The sequence below is a fragment of the Cajanus cajan genome, chromosome 1, assembly GCF_000230855.2.
Source record: "Cajanus cajan strain Asha chromosome 1, NIPB_CcT2T_4, whole genome shotgun sequence".
Classification (NCBI taxonomy): Eukaryota; Viridiplantae; Streptophyta; class Magnoliopsida; order Fabales; family Fabaceae; genus Cajanus; species Cajanus cajan.
The window spans coordinates 91,441,955-91,458,156 of record NC_138517.1 but is presented as its reverse complement, the minus strand read 5'-3'; the positions used below and the strand labels follow the sequence as shown (position 1 = coordinate 91,458,156).

The 16,202-nt window shown below is 33.2% G+C and overlaps 2 protein-coding genes across 7 annotated transcripts; one reads left to right on the top strand and one right to left on the bottom strand.

The window, feature by feature from the left end:
* Positions 1-3,081: 3,081 nt before the first annotated feature.
* On the top strand, positions 3,082-9,345 carry LOC109803549 (MAC/Perforin domain-containing protein). 2 transcript variants are annotated; one of them, XM_020365170.3, is made up of 8 exons: positions 3,082-3,400; positions 3,870-4,154; positions 4,787-5,025; positions 5,815-6,016; positions 6,801-6,869; positions 6,963-7,149; positions 7,702-7,868; positions 8,074-9,345. In XM_020365170.3, the coding sequence occupies exons 2-8, from the start codon at positions 3,894-3,896 to the stop codon at positions 8,761-8,763; spliced, it is 1,815 nt and encodes a 604-aa protein (XP_020220759.1). In that variant the 5' UTR covers positions 3,082-3,400; positions 3,870-3,893; the 3' UTR covers positions 8,764-9,345. The 2 variants fall into 2 exon arrangements, with proteins under 2 accessions (XP_020220759.1, XP_082923760.1); XM_083067634.1 differs by lacking the exon at positions 3,082-3,400 and adding an exon at positions 3,683-3,701.
* Positions 9,346-9,900: 555 nt separating this feature from the next.
* On the bottom strand, positions 9,901-14,253 carry LOC109804479 (uncharacterized). Of its 5 annotated transcripts, none has more exons than XM_083067635.1 (4): positions 12,478-14,253; positions 11,792-11,840; positions 11,344-11,700; positions 9,901-10,872 (listed from the first exon to the last, which is right to left on the bottom strand). In XM_083067635.1, exons 3-4 carry the CDS (start codon positions 11,635-11,637, stop codon positions 10,729-10,731), a joined length of 438 nt encoding a protein of 145 aa, XP_082923761.1. In that variant the 5' UTR covers positions 11,638-11,700; positions 11,792-11,840; positions 12,478-14,253; the 3' UTR covers positions 9,901-10,728. The 5 variants fall into 5 exon arrangements, with proteins under 5 accessions (XP_082923761.1, XP_082923762.1, XP_029128350.1 ...); XM_083067636.1 differs by having other exon boundaries at positions 12,547-14,253; XM_029272517.2 differs by having other exon boundaries at positions 12,603-14,253.
* Positions 14,254-16,202: the final 1,949 nt, after the last annotated feature.

Genomic DNA, 16,202 nt, shown 5'->3' with positions numbered 1-16,202 from the left:
ACTTTGGGTTAAAGGACTCTAAAAGTAAGTTGGTCTTTGGACAACTAAACTGGAGATAAGTGGAGTCAATTCAAGAAGGTATAAGAGAATTTTCTGAAGTTTTGAACCTCATAACTTATGTTTTAAAATTTTTTAGAGGGAAGTTAGTAATAAATTCTCAGAGAACCCAAAATCTCCTCATTCTCTTATTTTCTGAAATCCTTTATTTTAAATTCATGTTAATGATCCTCGATGACTAGGTAGCAATCTAAGTTTAAAGAGTTGAAGATTTTGAAGTTATACAGAGTGATTTTCTCTTTTTCTTCTTCTTAATTTGGTTCTTTGAGAGGTAAGGAAAGTTGTAATTTTAAATTCTTTTATGCATTATGTGGTTGTATTACTGAAATGAGTTGATTGTTGGCTATTGAGAAGAATTGAATGATTAAATTGATGAAGTTTCGTGGATGTTGGTGTTTTCTTAAAGCACTTGAAGGGTAGTGGAAAAATCTTATCATGAAATGGTTGCACGTTGATTTTTGACATTGTTTTGTGTTACCTATGAAACTTATATGCATCATGTTGCAATGCGTATTGGGAGTTTTCTGGATTTTAAGTAGATTGGACGAAATCATTTTCTTCATAAGTGAAAAAACTTATATCGCATCGAGCGTAACTCTAAAAATGGGTCTTTATCTTGCTCACTCTCGAAGCCACTAAAGAGAGGAGAGAGAATCATCTTAGGTTAGAACTATGTCACACGTGGGTTGAATGACACCAAAGATGAGGATAGAGGATCATATTGGGTTGGAATCATGTTGAACGTGGGTTGAATTGGGCTGACGTGTGGAGAGAGACTCATTTCTACGTGGATTTGTATTGGGTGCTAATAGAGTGACGTCGAGCATGAGTTAGGTAAATGCCCTTTGCCTGATTAGGGTCGACATGGGTTTTGTCATGCTAGGTGCGAGAAAGTGAGAGACTCTTTGTTTCAACCATGTTAGGCACATGTAGTTTGGTGTCGGATGTGGGTGAGACACAGAGCCCCCTACCTTAATGGCATCGAGCATCCTACGAGTGGTGCCAAACACAAGGTGCATGATAAAAGTTATTGTTTTAAGTTTTTTTAATAGTTGTATAATGATGAATAAGTCATATGGATGATGATGAATCTATATGTTGTGAGTTGATACATTATGTGATAAGATTCATGTTAATTTGTAAGTTGATTAACGAATAAGATGTATAAATTATGAGATGTTGTAGTTTAATGAGTTGTGAAGTTGTATGATATTTAAGTTGCTCAAGCAATTAAGTTGTTAAGTTGCTAGACATGTGGTAGAGATATATGTTTGCTAAGGTACATAAAAAATACAGGAGAATAAGTGTTGCTTTTGAAAATTAATATCTCATTGTGTTGATATATGTTATCGTGCTTTGAGAGGCCAAGTGTTGAAAAACCTTCACTAAATAAGTTGACTTTTGAATGATAAGTTGTTATGTTATCTCCTATAGGTTTTATATGATATCCATATGTGGATAAGGTGGAGGCATACATATATAAAGTAACTAAATTGAGTAAAGTACGAACTCGAAAACTTAGTCGCTAATCAAGTATTGGAGGGGCGTAGTACTTAAAGGGGTAGTAGATGAACTAATTCCAAAGGTCACTTGGTGATGCAAGCTACTACCATGGTAGACTTATACCCAAATTATTCTATCTTGATAGTAGTACTAGACTTCCTAATTTAAGTGGCAAACCTGAGAAATCAAATTGAGTTATTAGATGACATGGTTGAGATAGATCACACGTTAAATTGCTCAACTCAGTTGTGAGAGATCTTTATAAGTTGACATGCGTGATGACATATTAGAGATACAATTATATGTTTTTATGATGTTTATGACATGAGATGATGTTGATACATTGCTTAAATTTGTGAGTTGTTTATAGATATTTTATGATGTTATTGCTGTTGTGTTGAATGTTGATGAGATGTGGGAAGATGTTGTCCTTAAATTGATAATTGCATGTTAAAGATGACATTGTGATTATATGTTGATTTCTTTTTAAAAACTTACCATGTGTTTTTCTTGTGGTTGGATCTGTGATGATCAAGCTCAGTATAAGAGTATGACAAAATTAGTAAGATAACTTGTGTAGTTGGTGGTAAGTCATATTGGTAGTGGCTCAACTTTGTTGATAGCTACTTTGATGTAGTTAGGTCTCCTACAAATGCTTAAATTTGTAGAGATAATATTTACTCTTAAATAATTATCGGGTGTATTTGATAAAATTTATTAATAGGTTAATTAAAACTTATAAGCTTTAAATTAAAAGTTAAAAAATTAAATTTATAAACTAAATGATTGAATTCCCAGTGTATAATAATATCAACTGATTGAGGTAGAATAGCATGAAAAAAATATATTTAGTTAATTTAAGATAAAAGAGATTTTAAATAAATTAATAAATTAAATAAAAAAAATATATTAATAACTTATAAATTATTTTATTTTCATAAATTATTTCGAATCTGTTTGACAAGACCTTTAAAAATCTTATAAATTAATTTAAACAAAATAAACGTATTTATTACACAAATTTATTTTTAATAACTTTAAGCTTATTTTAGTTAGGTAAAAGAAATTACTAACAACCTCACTCATTAATCATCAAAGTTAACAAGTAAACTGTGATAGGTAAATACAACTATATGTAAATATCATGTTTTGTAAAAACAAACAAATAAATAAATAAATATTAATGGTACTAGTGTAACTTTAAGCTTATTTTAGTAAGGTAAAATAAGTTACTAACAACCTCATTAATTGTCAAGGTTAACAAATAAATTGTGAATGCTAAAATACAACTATACATAAATATCATGTTTTGTAAAAAAAAAAAAAAAAAATTAATGGGTACTATCATTACTCTTAAAAAATTGAAAATACTTCAACTTGCCCTAAAGAGTAAAGATCATAATTTGCAAATTATACTTTAGAAAGTAAAAGGGCAAGTATGATTTTGTACCGAGTCAGAAAGTACAATCAATGTTATGAGATAAGGGTGGTGTGAATCCCATCTTCCAAAGTCCAAACTATAATCTTTAATGTTATTATTGCTCTCACTCAGACTCACTACTTAAAAATTACAGTACTTATGTTAGTCTTAGTCCATAACTTTTCTATTCAACTCTCTCTCTCTCTCTCTCTTCTCAGGGCTTCATTTCTCTCTCTACATCTAATTCCCCCCTGAAAAATCCAATTTTTACATTAGGGTTTTGATATCCCAGCTACAAACCACGCACTGCTTGGCCTGATCGCCGATTAGCGATTGCTGGCGGCCTCTATTTGTAGGGGTTTCACGCCGATTCCGAGCCTAGAAAGAAGCAGTGATAAGCTCATTGTGCACCGTAATTATGTATGGTTTAAGCGGCAAATTATGCTTAATTAGCAGTTTTGACTAAGAATGCGCCTGTTTTGAAGTACATACTGAGCTCAGGGGTGGGGCATAAGCTTTTTTCATTTGTGGGACAGTATGCAGAGTTGAGCGGGCTATCATAAATCATTGTGGGAAAATTTATTACTTTTAAATTTTTTGTTTGGGCATAAGGAAGTAAAGGTTTTATTTTTTTATTTTATTTTTAAAACCAGTTTTGCACGATCTTGTCCTGAAATTTTTTTCATTTGTCGGTTTTGAGATATTTCTGTCATTTTTTAAGGTAGATGTCCGATTAATCATTTATAGTTCGCGTTTTTATGCATGATTTGTGTGTTTAGATCGTGAATTGATTTATATATGTGTTAACTAAGTTCCTATTTTTCTAAGTTAAACTGAACTAAATAGCTGGTTAAGAATGCTGAATTGTAGAATTTGGTTTTCATTACAGTGAAGAAAAGTGATATGCTGAGATATGGCACTTAAAGTTCCTGCTCATAAAGCTGCTGAGATTGCAATTGGGTCCATCGGTCGTGGTTATGATATATCTCTTGATATAAGGCTTAAGTATTGTAAAGGAGATTCCTTAAATTCGCGTTTAATTGAGATAGATGACAATGATGTAAGAGAGGTGGTACTTCCTGGAGGAGTTTCAATACCAAATGTTTCCAAATCAATAAAATGTGATAAAGGGGAACGCACTAGGTTTAGGTCTGATGTCCTGTCTTTTCAACAGGTTAGCTTTCCTGTTTTTCTTCGGGAGGTGAATTCTGGAATCATGTATTGCTTGAATGGAAATCTTGTCTGTTAATTAGACAACTTATGAACATTGCCGTGCATCATTGTACCTATTTCCTTTCATTTTCAGTGTTTTGCTTATGATCTCCTTATTGGAATGCACTTCTCTTCCTTAGTAGATAATATATGGATTGGATAGGTGTATTAACAACCTAATAAACTATGATGGAAATTCAGTCTTGGATTTGCTGAAATGTATGAAGGTCATTACTCTAGCCTCATTTCCAAAGTGGCTTTGTCATCACTATATGTGTTGTGGTTGCTTACCTATGATGCTCACTGTCCAAAGCCAATGAGGGTTGGCTCAACTGGTAGGATGGGGGTGAATGATATTGGATTTTGATTTCTGTTGGTAATCCTTCCTTGGTAGATCATATGTAATAACCACTAAAAGCTGTTGAATAATTTTATTTCTGAATGCTTTTGAAAGGGCAGAACAAAATATTTATTTTATTTATAATTTGCTATTTCAGTGGTGCTGAATTTTCTTTTTGTCAACAGTTTTAAGTAATCCATTCATCATACATGTCTCCCTCTTACAGGCTGTTTGCTTCTTTTAATTTTTTTCAGATGTCAGAGCAATTCAATCAGGAACTATCTTTGACCGGTAAAATTCCCTCAGGGCTTTTCAATACAATGTTTGAATTTTCTGGGAGTTGGCAGAGAGATGCAGCCCATACGAAGTCCCTTGCTTTTGATGGGGTGTTAATTACACTTTATACTGTTGCATTAGAGAAATCTCAGATGGTCCTCTGTGACCATGTTAAAAATGCTGTACCATCATCATGGGATCCACCTGCATTAGCAAGGTGAATTGAGTTTTGTTAATGTAATCTTGACCAAATGCTGAAACTATTTCCAATTTCATTGTCAAATGAAATATTATCACCCTCTGAATTCTAGTTTTGACATCTTGATCGGTTCTTGGAATTATGGGTACCTTCTCTGATGTCAAGCTTCTTAACGACCTTTAATGATAATTTAATAGATATAAATCCTTAATAAGGAATAAGTGGAAGTTTCTCCAATATATTATTGTTGTATCATGCTACAGGATTATATACTTGCGATTTGTATTTTTATCCCAATATGACATGCACAGGTGGTAGAGGATTTCTGAGAATGACTGTATGAATGAGGTGAATGACTTGAGTTTCATCTGTAGCCAGGGAGGTAGTTGTAATAACACATTTTTGTCATCATTTGGTTGCATATCTGAATATTTTTTTATTGAAAAATTTGACACAGGCTAATAAATAACACCACCACCACCAATTATAATCCAATTTTATAAAAACTTAATTTGTCATGTTTGTTATCTAGTTTTGGTTGTTTATTTGCATTGAAATTTAGAATATAAAACTCATAATGGTTCTAAGCAAACTAGGTCTGATTTGGATCTGTAATCTTTCTTCATCTAGTTATATATTTTCAAATTTTGTTTCAATTGGCTGAACGCATGAATCTTGTTGAGATGCAACTTAAATTGACTGTCTTAAAAATTATTTAATTCTATTAGGATTAACTCTACTTGCTTATCTTTTTACTGTATTTTTTGTTGGAGACTCTGGCTGACTGTCCCTATTCATAACTCTCAGGTTTATTGATACCTTTGGTACCCATATAATTGTTGGTATGAAAATGGGAGGAAAAGATGTAATATATTTGAAGCAGCAGCACTCATCAACCCTCCAACCTGCTGATGTTCAGAAAAAGTTGAAAGAGATGGCAGATAGGAGGTTTCTAGATGCCAATGGCCACTATAACATTGCTTCTGATCAAGTTTTCCCAAATGACAAGGTTTGTGAAGAATGTTGATCCCAGGGACCAATCATTATTAATCCTGTCCTGCTACGTATATTTTGCTATTTCTTGAAAACATCAGAATATGGTTTCTTAAGATTGGATGGTTCTGAAATTGGATTGTGTCTTCCAAGGCTCACCATCCTGCGTATATTTTGATTAAACATTATTAGAGCAAAAAGGGAAAATATATTTGCTTGAACCATGTGAGGTATGTGTACAATCTAGGACATTAATAAAATGTTACCATGGCATGGATCAAAGATGTTATTAAATCACTTGTATGGGAGTCTCTGCAGAGTGTGTATAAATTTGTGCAAGTGTCATTACCCAAATTATTTTTTAATTGCATAGTTCATGAATTGTAATCATTGTCTCGAATAATAATATCCTCTTTGTAATAATGTATAGAGACCATATGTAATTAGGAAAGGGAGATGGGGAATGTTCACACATGTATTTAAATTTTAATTTAAAGATAAAAGGGTAGATGGGGAGTTAGTTGGGTCAGTGATTGATTAATTGAGAGAGGAAGTTAGGGGATAGTCCAGATGTCTCTTGAATACTTGGAGGGTTAGTGAGTCTACTATTCTACACTATCTTTGTATCTTCAATCCCTCATCTCTGGTGATCTTGTATTCCATTGATACAGACCCAGTGGTTGTTTCTGTCAATAAGCATTCTGTTTTCTTTCTATATTCTGATCCTGTTCTATTACAATGTTCATTCTTGTGAATTCTCATTGGGTTGAAAGTATCTAATCAATTTTGCTTCCCTTCAGTTTGGAGCCAGGGAGCAGAGGCTAACATTTGCTAATATTAGTCCATCAAGTTCTTATTCACATAAGGAGGTGCACTTGGAATATTTAACCTTGACAATCTTTTTAATGTTTATAATTCTATATTTACAGTACCAATTGTCCTTAAATTATTTCTTTTTGCAGGATATTGTAAGCATTTGCAAGAGGAGGGGTGGGAGTGATAACAAAAATATATCCCATAATGAGTGGTTGCAAACTGTTCAGTTTGAGCCTGATGTGATCTCAATGTCATTCATTCCAATTACATCTCTATTGAATGGAGTGCCAGGGAGTGGATTCTTGAGCCATGCCATAAACCTTTATTTACGATGTGAGCAAAATTGCTTTTTTTCTTTATGCATTCTTTCTAAATAACAATTCCTTCTGGTATTTGATTATAACAATTGTCCATTATGTTGTGGACCAAACTGTTCTATTAGTCACACAATTTTAATGTGATCATATAGTTTATGGTTTACTGCAAACGAGCTATCATAGACAGTTGTGTTGTAGGATGACCTCCAGCCTGCTCTCTACCTTTTAACTGTTTTTTGTCACATCACATGACCATGGATACTTGCAATGTAGCTTTAGGAGCGTGCATAGATGCTCCCGCAAGGACTTGAAAATGCAGAAGCGTTGCTTTGCAATACCATGCACTGAAACATAAGAAATGGCACTCTTATTGATAGAGTAGTAATTAAATGTTGGTGATTCATATACATCGTGACATTGTCCAATGTCTGGATTTTTGTCTTAAAATTAAATTCTGACGGATGATGGATCACCTTTTTTAATTTGTTTGTCTTCATTGTTGTTTGCTTCTGCATAGATTATATTAACTAGTTCAAAATGCTTCATCATTCCGCATTGATTCTTGCAGATAAACCACCAATTGAAGAGCTCCACCAGTTCTTGGAATTCCAGCTGCCAAGGCAGTGGGCACCTGTATTCAGTGAACTTCCTCTTGGTCCACAACGGAAGCAACGGAGTTCTGCATCTTTACAGTTTAGCTTCATGGGCCCAAAGCTTTATGTTAACACCACTCAGGTGAAAGGTTTTATTAAAAAAGAAAATATTTATGATATCAAAAACCCAAAAGTCATTCAATGGTTGCTTTGTTAAGTAATTTGAAGCATTTAATTGGATATGTTTAATGCTTCTTAACACATGCCTTGGGCACGCACTAGAAAAACGATATTAATAATTTATAACCTTCATGCTAAAGCAAGGAATACTTGTCATGTTATAACAGGTTGATGTTGGTAAGAGGCCAGTGACTGGTCTCCGTCTTTATCTAGAAGGTAAGAAAAGCAACCGGTTAGCCATCCATTTGCAACACCTTTCATCACTTCCAAAAATCTTCCAGCTTGAAGATGAGCCAAATGAAAACTTTCAGCGGAAATCTTATGATAGGAGATTCTATGAGAAGGTTCAATGGAAGAATTTCTCTCATGTGTGCACTGCTCCTGTGGAATCTGAGGAGGATCTTTCAATAGTAACTGGAGCACAATTGCAAGTTGAGAATTATGGCATAAAAAATATACTCTTCTTAAGGCTTCGATTCTCCAGTGTGTTGGGAGCTAAAGCAGTGAAGCATCCTGAGTGGGAGGGATCGCCGAAGCTGGGAGCCAAGTCAGGACTCATATCCACTTTAATTAGCCAACACTTCACAGCAACATTTCAGAAGCCGCCGCCACGTCCAGCAGATGTCAATATAAATTCTGCTGTCTATCCGGGTGGCCCTCCAGTTCCTGTCCAAGCTCCCAAGCTTCTCAAGTTTGTTGACACAACTGAGATGACCAGAGGACCACAAGAGTCTCCTGGCTATTGGGTTGTCTCTGGAGCAAAGCTTGTTGTTGATAAGGGCAGAATTTCTCTCCGAGTTAAGTATTCTTTGTTGACCATGGTATTACCAGATGAAGAGATGTTGGATGATCAGTAGCTGATTCCTTCTTTTTTAGGCCTCGCCTTCAGCAAACTGTTCTGCTGCAAGTGTTTATTTTTAAGGTGGGGAAATAAGAAAGTAGTGTATTTACATCAAGAATATTGTTTTCGGTGTCGCTAATCAGGGAGGCCTTCTTACATTATTCACGAAGAGATAGAGAGATGGGCATGTGTAGGTTACTCAAAGAGTGCAGTGGCTTTTCCTTCCTATCGGAGTTTTACTTTTAATGTAATACTTTTACCGTCTAACACCATGACTTGTTGAAAATTACTACTACAAATCATTTCCACTGGATTATGGCGAATCACTTATCGTGTTTGCATAGGATCACCGTAGATTTGGCTTTTAACTGAGCCAAATGAAGTTGTATGATATATGTAGCCGATGTCGTTAAGTGGGGGTAAGGTGGTGGTTGTTGTTTGGAGAGTGTTCTGGCCACAACGCCAAGATATCGTCACAGGAATGCTCAATAGTTTTCGTCTTTCTATTCTCTTTTAGATGTGTTTTTGCTTCTACTATTCATTTCTTCTTCTTGGAGGCGTCTCCCACTTTTTAACCTGGCAGTAGGGTTTTGTGTTACTGATCTTTCAGCCTATCTCCTCATCATGATCTTAACATTTTTTTTTGTTATGTCCACGATTCTTGGATTTCGCGTTGGATATATTTATCTTATCAAGTAGTGGTTTGTATTCTTTATCAAACATATTAAGTAAGTCATCATACATGGCATAAAACATTGATCGGTTACCCTCTTATGAACAGTTTGGTTGTCATTTAAAAATATAACATGATCGATCAGTTTGGAACTTATGAAAGTACAGATAGGATCATCTTGAGAAATTATGTGTAAATACTGCTATATGTCAATTTAATATGTTGAGAAATTATGTCATCTTTCTTGATTATTCTCATCATTGATCTTAAGCATAACTCGTCTAATGTGGGAGAAGATGGACGAGCATGCATCATTCATGTTGATCAAGAAATATTAAAGATGAACAGGTGAGTTGGACTCGAATTCTACTTTCCATTTTCTCCTAGTGACTGGTATTCTTTCGGGATCAATATCACTTGTTACGTGATACTATTTCATGTTTGCTGCTTGTTTTGTTTTTCTATGTCTAATGATATGACTGCAAACAAAATGATAGGTACGTCCGAAATACTTGGGTAGGCCCGTATGAAACACCCAATTAAGCAAACACATTTAATATTTTGACCTAACAATTTTTTCTGTTTTTTTTTTTTTCTTGTCACATGTGCAACCATTCTTCTTCATGTAACTAAATACAGCCTTGGTTGTTTCCTCGTGATGAAGTTGGTTGGTAGTTACAACTTAAAAGTTGTAGTTGTGTCAGTTTCACATTTGGCATCAGTCCTTTCATGATGAGATTGAGAGGTACAATGAATATAAGAATGTCTCTCATTATACTTGCACTTGTCAGCAACCTCATGTCCTGCAGAAGTTAATTATATTTTGCTGATTTCCCGTTCTAATTATTAACTAAGTTCACAAGCTTCTCAAATTTGTGGACGCAACTTGGATGGCACGAGACCCTCAAAACAAAATTATAAGGATCAAAACCTAAAAAATAAAACTATAACGACCTCGAACTAAGTGGATCACTACTTGAGTGTTGTTTATTTAAACTCCTGTAGCTGTAATCTTCCTTTTTCATTGCAAATGCGCTAAGAAAACACGAGACAGGGAGGAAGAAGGATGTAAGTAAAAAATAGAAGGACATTTATGAGGCAAGTTGAGAAGAAAATTATGTTGCAAAGGGATTGCTTTAGTTGCTGATGTTGGAGTACACCCAAGTTGGAAAAGCAGGCTTCATATTTTGATTTTGGGCATATAAATACAATATTTATCTATAAAATTGACACAAGTGGGTCGTGTCTGGGTATCTGTATTGTATACAGAGTTCATTGATGATATTGTAGGTTAGAGAAAAAAATGCGCTAATTAATTACAAAATTACGTTCATGAGAAGGCCAATAAATCCCTTCCCTTGGACATGGCAAAGGAGCAGGTTGGGCGATGTAGGTAGGATATTGCTGCCCTGGCATCAAAACTGAGAAATCAGATGCATAAGATGCTGGAACCTGTCACAAATTAATATACACTTAGTGTTAACACTTAACACCACCCCTCAATATAGAGATGTTAAAACATGAACCGCAATCTAGGGAAAATCACCTTTTATGATTCAACCAACGTAACTTTCCAAAATACTATAATAGTCACTTTTTTGTAATGAACTGATCACAACTTTTTATAGTCAAACATGGTTTCTGGGTGGCCTTCAGGTTATTCGCTTTCAATTAAAAACAAGTGCTCAAAGTTTGAAGATTTAAGATTATTTATCTCAAAAATCAATTTGGATGAATTCAATTTTAAGTCCTTCATGAATGAAAGTGAATAATTATTTTGTAGTTCTTAACACGGGTTAATTATCAAAACAATATTTTTTTCAAATGCATATAATGTTGTTGCTAAACAAGAAAAGAGATGTCAGGTTGTAGAAAGTAGAAACACCATCATATAGCAAGGTAAAAAATTATGAAGAGACTTACTGATTGAGCATTTCCTTGTTTTACGGTTGGTACTGGGTGCTCCTGATAACGTCTCAGCATAGATTCTTGCGTGGAATATTGTGAAGTCGGTTTGAACAGATGTTCAAATATGGCCATTATAAGAAACATTGAAATCAAAATGGCCGTGGCAACAAAACCAAAAGAAATAGCACTTATAGATGTTCCTAGGCTTTTCCATGGAGCTTCCTCATCAACTCCTGTTTGTGATGGACCAGGGTTTGAAGATGGATATATGTTCCATGGCTTTGATCTTTCAACGCTTAAATTGCTCATGGTAGTAGATATATGTCACTAAATACTTTTCCTTCCCAATCTGTCAAATTTTGTTTTGTCCTTCTAAAGAGGAAAAAAAAAACAGATAGAAAATCACTGGCTGCAAATAACCTTAAGCACCATGAAAGCTTAGTTAGTTGAGGATGTGGCTTACAAGCTCTCTTGGAAATATATCTTAAGATAATCTGAAGAAAAATTCTATCCTGAAACAAATGAAAATAGAAAGCATCAGTAGTCTACTAAATAGAGAAGTTCATAGTAGAAATGAGAGATCATTTTAAGATGAACGGTAACATCAAACACTTTTTGAGAGGTGTTTTACAATTTCTTTTTTAATTTACCTTATCTTTTATATGCTACTCTTGGGAAACATTCTATTCCACAATCAAAATCATCCAAGGGAAGGAACAAACATGCCAAGCGCAGAACACGATAACCCATAGTAAGGCCAATTATGTGTATGAATTACAATATTAGGAGATCCCCTTGTAAGGCCAATTATGTGTATAAATCTGGCATCCAATCTTTGCAAGTGAAACAGTTATGCATTATTTAGCACCTACAAACATGAGATGATTCTAAACAAGAAAGAGTGGAGAGAATTGAAAACCACACATGTAAAGCTAACAAGTGGTCAATTTTAAAGGCATTTATAGGAAGTCATTGTCCCTGGACGAATAGAAGTAACCATAAGAAGTCTTTAAAGACACGATAAGATGAATACTTCAAGTAAAGAAGTTTAAAGAAAAAATGACTGGCCTAAGGTAATTATACTTAATGCTACAAGCACATGCATGATCTAATAGAATTTTGTAATGATGATATTGAAAAGAAATTTACCTCATGAAAACAAGTTGCATAGAGGCCAGAGAAATTGATTAGTTTCAAAGGACATGAAAGGAAATTTACCTCATGAAAACACCACATAGAAAACATTCAGGAAAGATGCAAAGAGTTGAAATTACCCAGAAAATGCAGCAGAACAGGATATAATAGAGCATTTAGAAATGCCATTGAGACAGTAAGAGGAAGATAAGTGTCATTCTGCAGTAGGTAAACAACAATAATACAAATTAACTGAAAGAATAAACTTGCCTTCTATTTCTTTGTGATACGGGATCAGCTTGAAGTGTGTTGTTCCAATTTTTTAACTGGCATGTTTTAAGGCAAGAGCACACTTATTTATGCTATTATGCTTCACACAAACATGATGCTGAGCACGGTTAGCTTTATAGCCAATAGAAAATGTTAAGACAAAGGTGTATGATAGTCCTATTGGTACACTTTTCTATTTATGTTCCCATGTCGATGATCCTGATGCCTAACTTATTGAATACTATACCTTGTCAGAAGAAGCAAACTTTAAGAAATAAAAAAGAATGGGCCTTGCTGTCCGGAGAGCCAGAGCAAGATTTTTCAATTACTACTTTTAAAACTAAAAGTAGTCATATTTAAGGCTGGATTTCATCTAGGTTGTTGTAGTTAATCCAAGACTTTAAGTCACATGAATAGTGACTCTTGGTGGGACAAGTGCAAGCAATAATTTCCAACTACTATTAGAAATGACAACATTCCTTTCATATATCTGAATCTAATAATTGTATGCATTTGGAAACAACATTTTTCATGATAAATACAAACATAATTAAAATCAATACCGTAATACACCGAATAAAAGGAGATACGCACGAGCTTAGGAAGTGGGGAAAATATTAAAGACGAGAAAGGTAGGAGCCTATTCCTGACATCTTTGAGGATTAAAGCCTAAAGTCTCTCTTTGATGATAACATTAATGTTAAGAATCCCCTCACTTCCAACATAACCATTCAAACGTAATCATGAAAAGGATTGCACTATGAATCTTTCATAATCTCATAAAATCTCCACTGATTAAAAGATATAAAAAGAAGAGGAAAAGGCTGCTTCAATATCGTGCAAACACCAACTCATACATTACACAAGAACCCCCAAAAAAATAAAAATGGATACAGCACAAGTAAAATAGTAGTAATGATTATTATATAATAAATAATTAGGAAAAGGGAGCGGGAGAATGAAACTTTGACATACTACAGCTAAGCAGGGGTAGAACATTCATGATTCAAGTGAAGAAAGAAATGATTTTATAGGGAAAAAGAAATAAAGCTAGTAAAGGGGTGATGTAGACCACTTTTATTCCTCATGTTTGGCCAAAAAATAACCTAGTTAAGGGAAATCCATAGCTTTTGTCAGGATCACTTGACTATTACCTTATGCCATGTTTTAAGTTAAATCAAATGCACAAGAACCCCCATTTCTGCTAATCATTCATCCCTAAAACCCATGGTAATTACTGAAAAGAATGAAGCAATAATAATTAACAGAATAAATGATTAAAAGAAAAGCATTTGTCAACGAGACAATCACACTGTCTGAGGAATATGAAAGCTTATCTGTAACTATCTCAGCAACCTCCAAAAAAAAAAGTAAATTAAGAAAGAGATGAATTTGAGGAGGAAAGGGAGAAATAGATGCAAACATCACTTTCACTTCACTGTATTACAATCAATTGGTTTTAGACGACATTGTATGAACTACCATCCATAATTATTGCTCAGTTGACACAGATGAAGGGGTGAATTGTGGGCTCCTTATTCCTCAAGTTCTCTAAGTTCAGTACTTGCATTTGAAGTAATGCAAAGAATAAGGGTACAAAAATTCGTCTTTATTTGGAAAAGAATAAAACTACATAGACTGTTTCAAAGCATAACAGCTAAAGGGTTGGTTGAAGAAAAGAAGAGTGTTCGCCATTTGCATGTAAGACATGTTTTGGATGGCCCCGTGACAAGAAAGCGCACTAAAGAAAATGTTGAAAAATAGATTGAAACATAAATGTCTCCATCTTAAGCAACCTTGACTTTTGGAACAAATAATATTTATGAAGAAAGAATTTGTACATAGTCCAAACAAGAGAGTATAATTGGCTAAATTGAAGAACGTGGAGGGCAGGCTGTGGTGCCAATATTTTATGATCAACTTACTTACTTACATCTCTGTCACCTTCATGGCCTGTTTTTCACCTGCTTCTTCACATCATCATCACACACTCCCTTCATGCAAATTTCACATTATTCTAATACTCAACACTTTTTTCTTTTTTAACTTTTATTCAAAAGTTTAATTGTTGTAAAACTATACCACATAATTCAATAGTTTATAAAACAAATACATAAGTTGTTTTCTAAATTTTAGGTTTTTAAAATTAATGGCCAAAGGGTTTGTTTGAAGCGTGGAACTAGAATTGTACTTGGGAACTGTAATTTCGATTTCAATTATGTTATATTAAAATTGGTATAAAGCGGTAATTCTTATTTATTTGGTTGCGTAAAGAATTAGAGTATAAAATTGTAACTTTCAATGAATTTTAAATATATTCTCACACCTCTAATTTATGATAATTGTGATAATAATGAGTAAAGGGATGGTGGTGATAACAAAAGTGACGGAGACAGGCGGAAGTAAAGGATGCAAATGTATCAACTTGATTGAACCAGGCTTTATAAGATCTAAGTTTTTCTTTTTCTCAAATCAAAAGCTCGAATTTGATTCATTTACATGATATAAAATTATAAATCTTCATCTAAGACATGGTTTATTTAGTCTTTTTAAAAGTCTAGTCCATCTCGAAAGTTCTTTTAACAATAAATTTTATTAAATAAAGTTACAAACACATTTGAAAAAGTTAACAAGTTTACACTTATAACTTAAAAAAAACTTTTTTTTAAATAAACAAAATATTATTAAAATATTATAGAAAAAATTAATAAAATAATTTTAGCATCATTTTATTGTTTTTATTTATTTAAATAGGCCAACATATTAATCTTAACTATAAGTCTTTTTGAATAATTTTAAACCCAACTTTTAACTTTTGACTTTAATTTAATGATTATTTAATGTGACTCATTTAACAAAATTTTTTTAAAAAAAAATTGGACCATAGACATCCAAAAAGTGACTTGAGCTATTTCTTTTAAAGAAGTCTTGACTTTTCTTTTATTGTTATTGAAAGAATGTTGGAATTTAGAATTCTTTTTCCTTAAAGGCATCTTTGATAACTTCATCACTTCTCAATTCTCATAATTCTTGGTTAACTTTATAATAGTGAGACTCTTCAAAGACTAATTGCAAAAATCTTGCTTTTAAACTTTTGAGTCTTTCAACAATCTTTATGATTTGTAAATGTCTAACCAAGAAGTCATATTTGATTTACAATGATTTGTAAGTGTCATTTTTATACAAATTTTACTTATTTTTTAGACAAATTAGATTAATCTAAGATAAAATCTTAAAATATTGTGTAAAAGTAAAAAATATTTAATTTACAACACTTATTAATGTATTAAAATAATCTTTAATAAATTCATTATTTTTTATCTTCAGCATTTTAAATTCTCTCTTTAATATGTGGAATCAAACATATTCAATCATATCAATGTCCTCATAGTCATCTTTAATTTTGACTCATATTTTTTAGGTGTTTCAAAATTCATAATTTTAATAAAATATGATAAAAATCATGACTA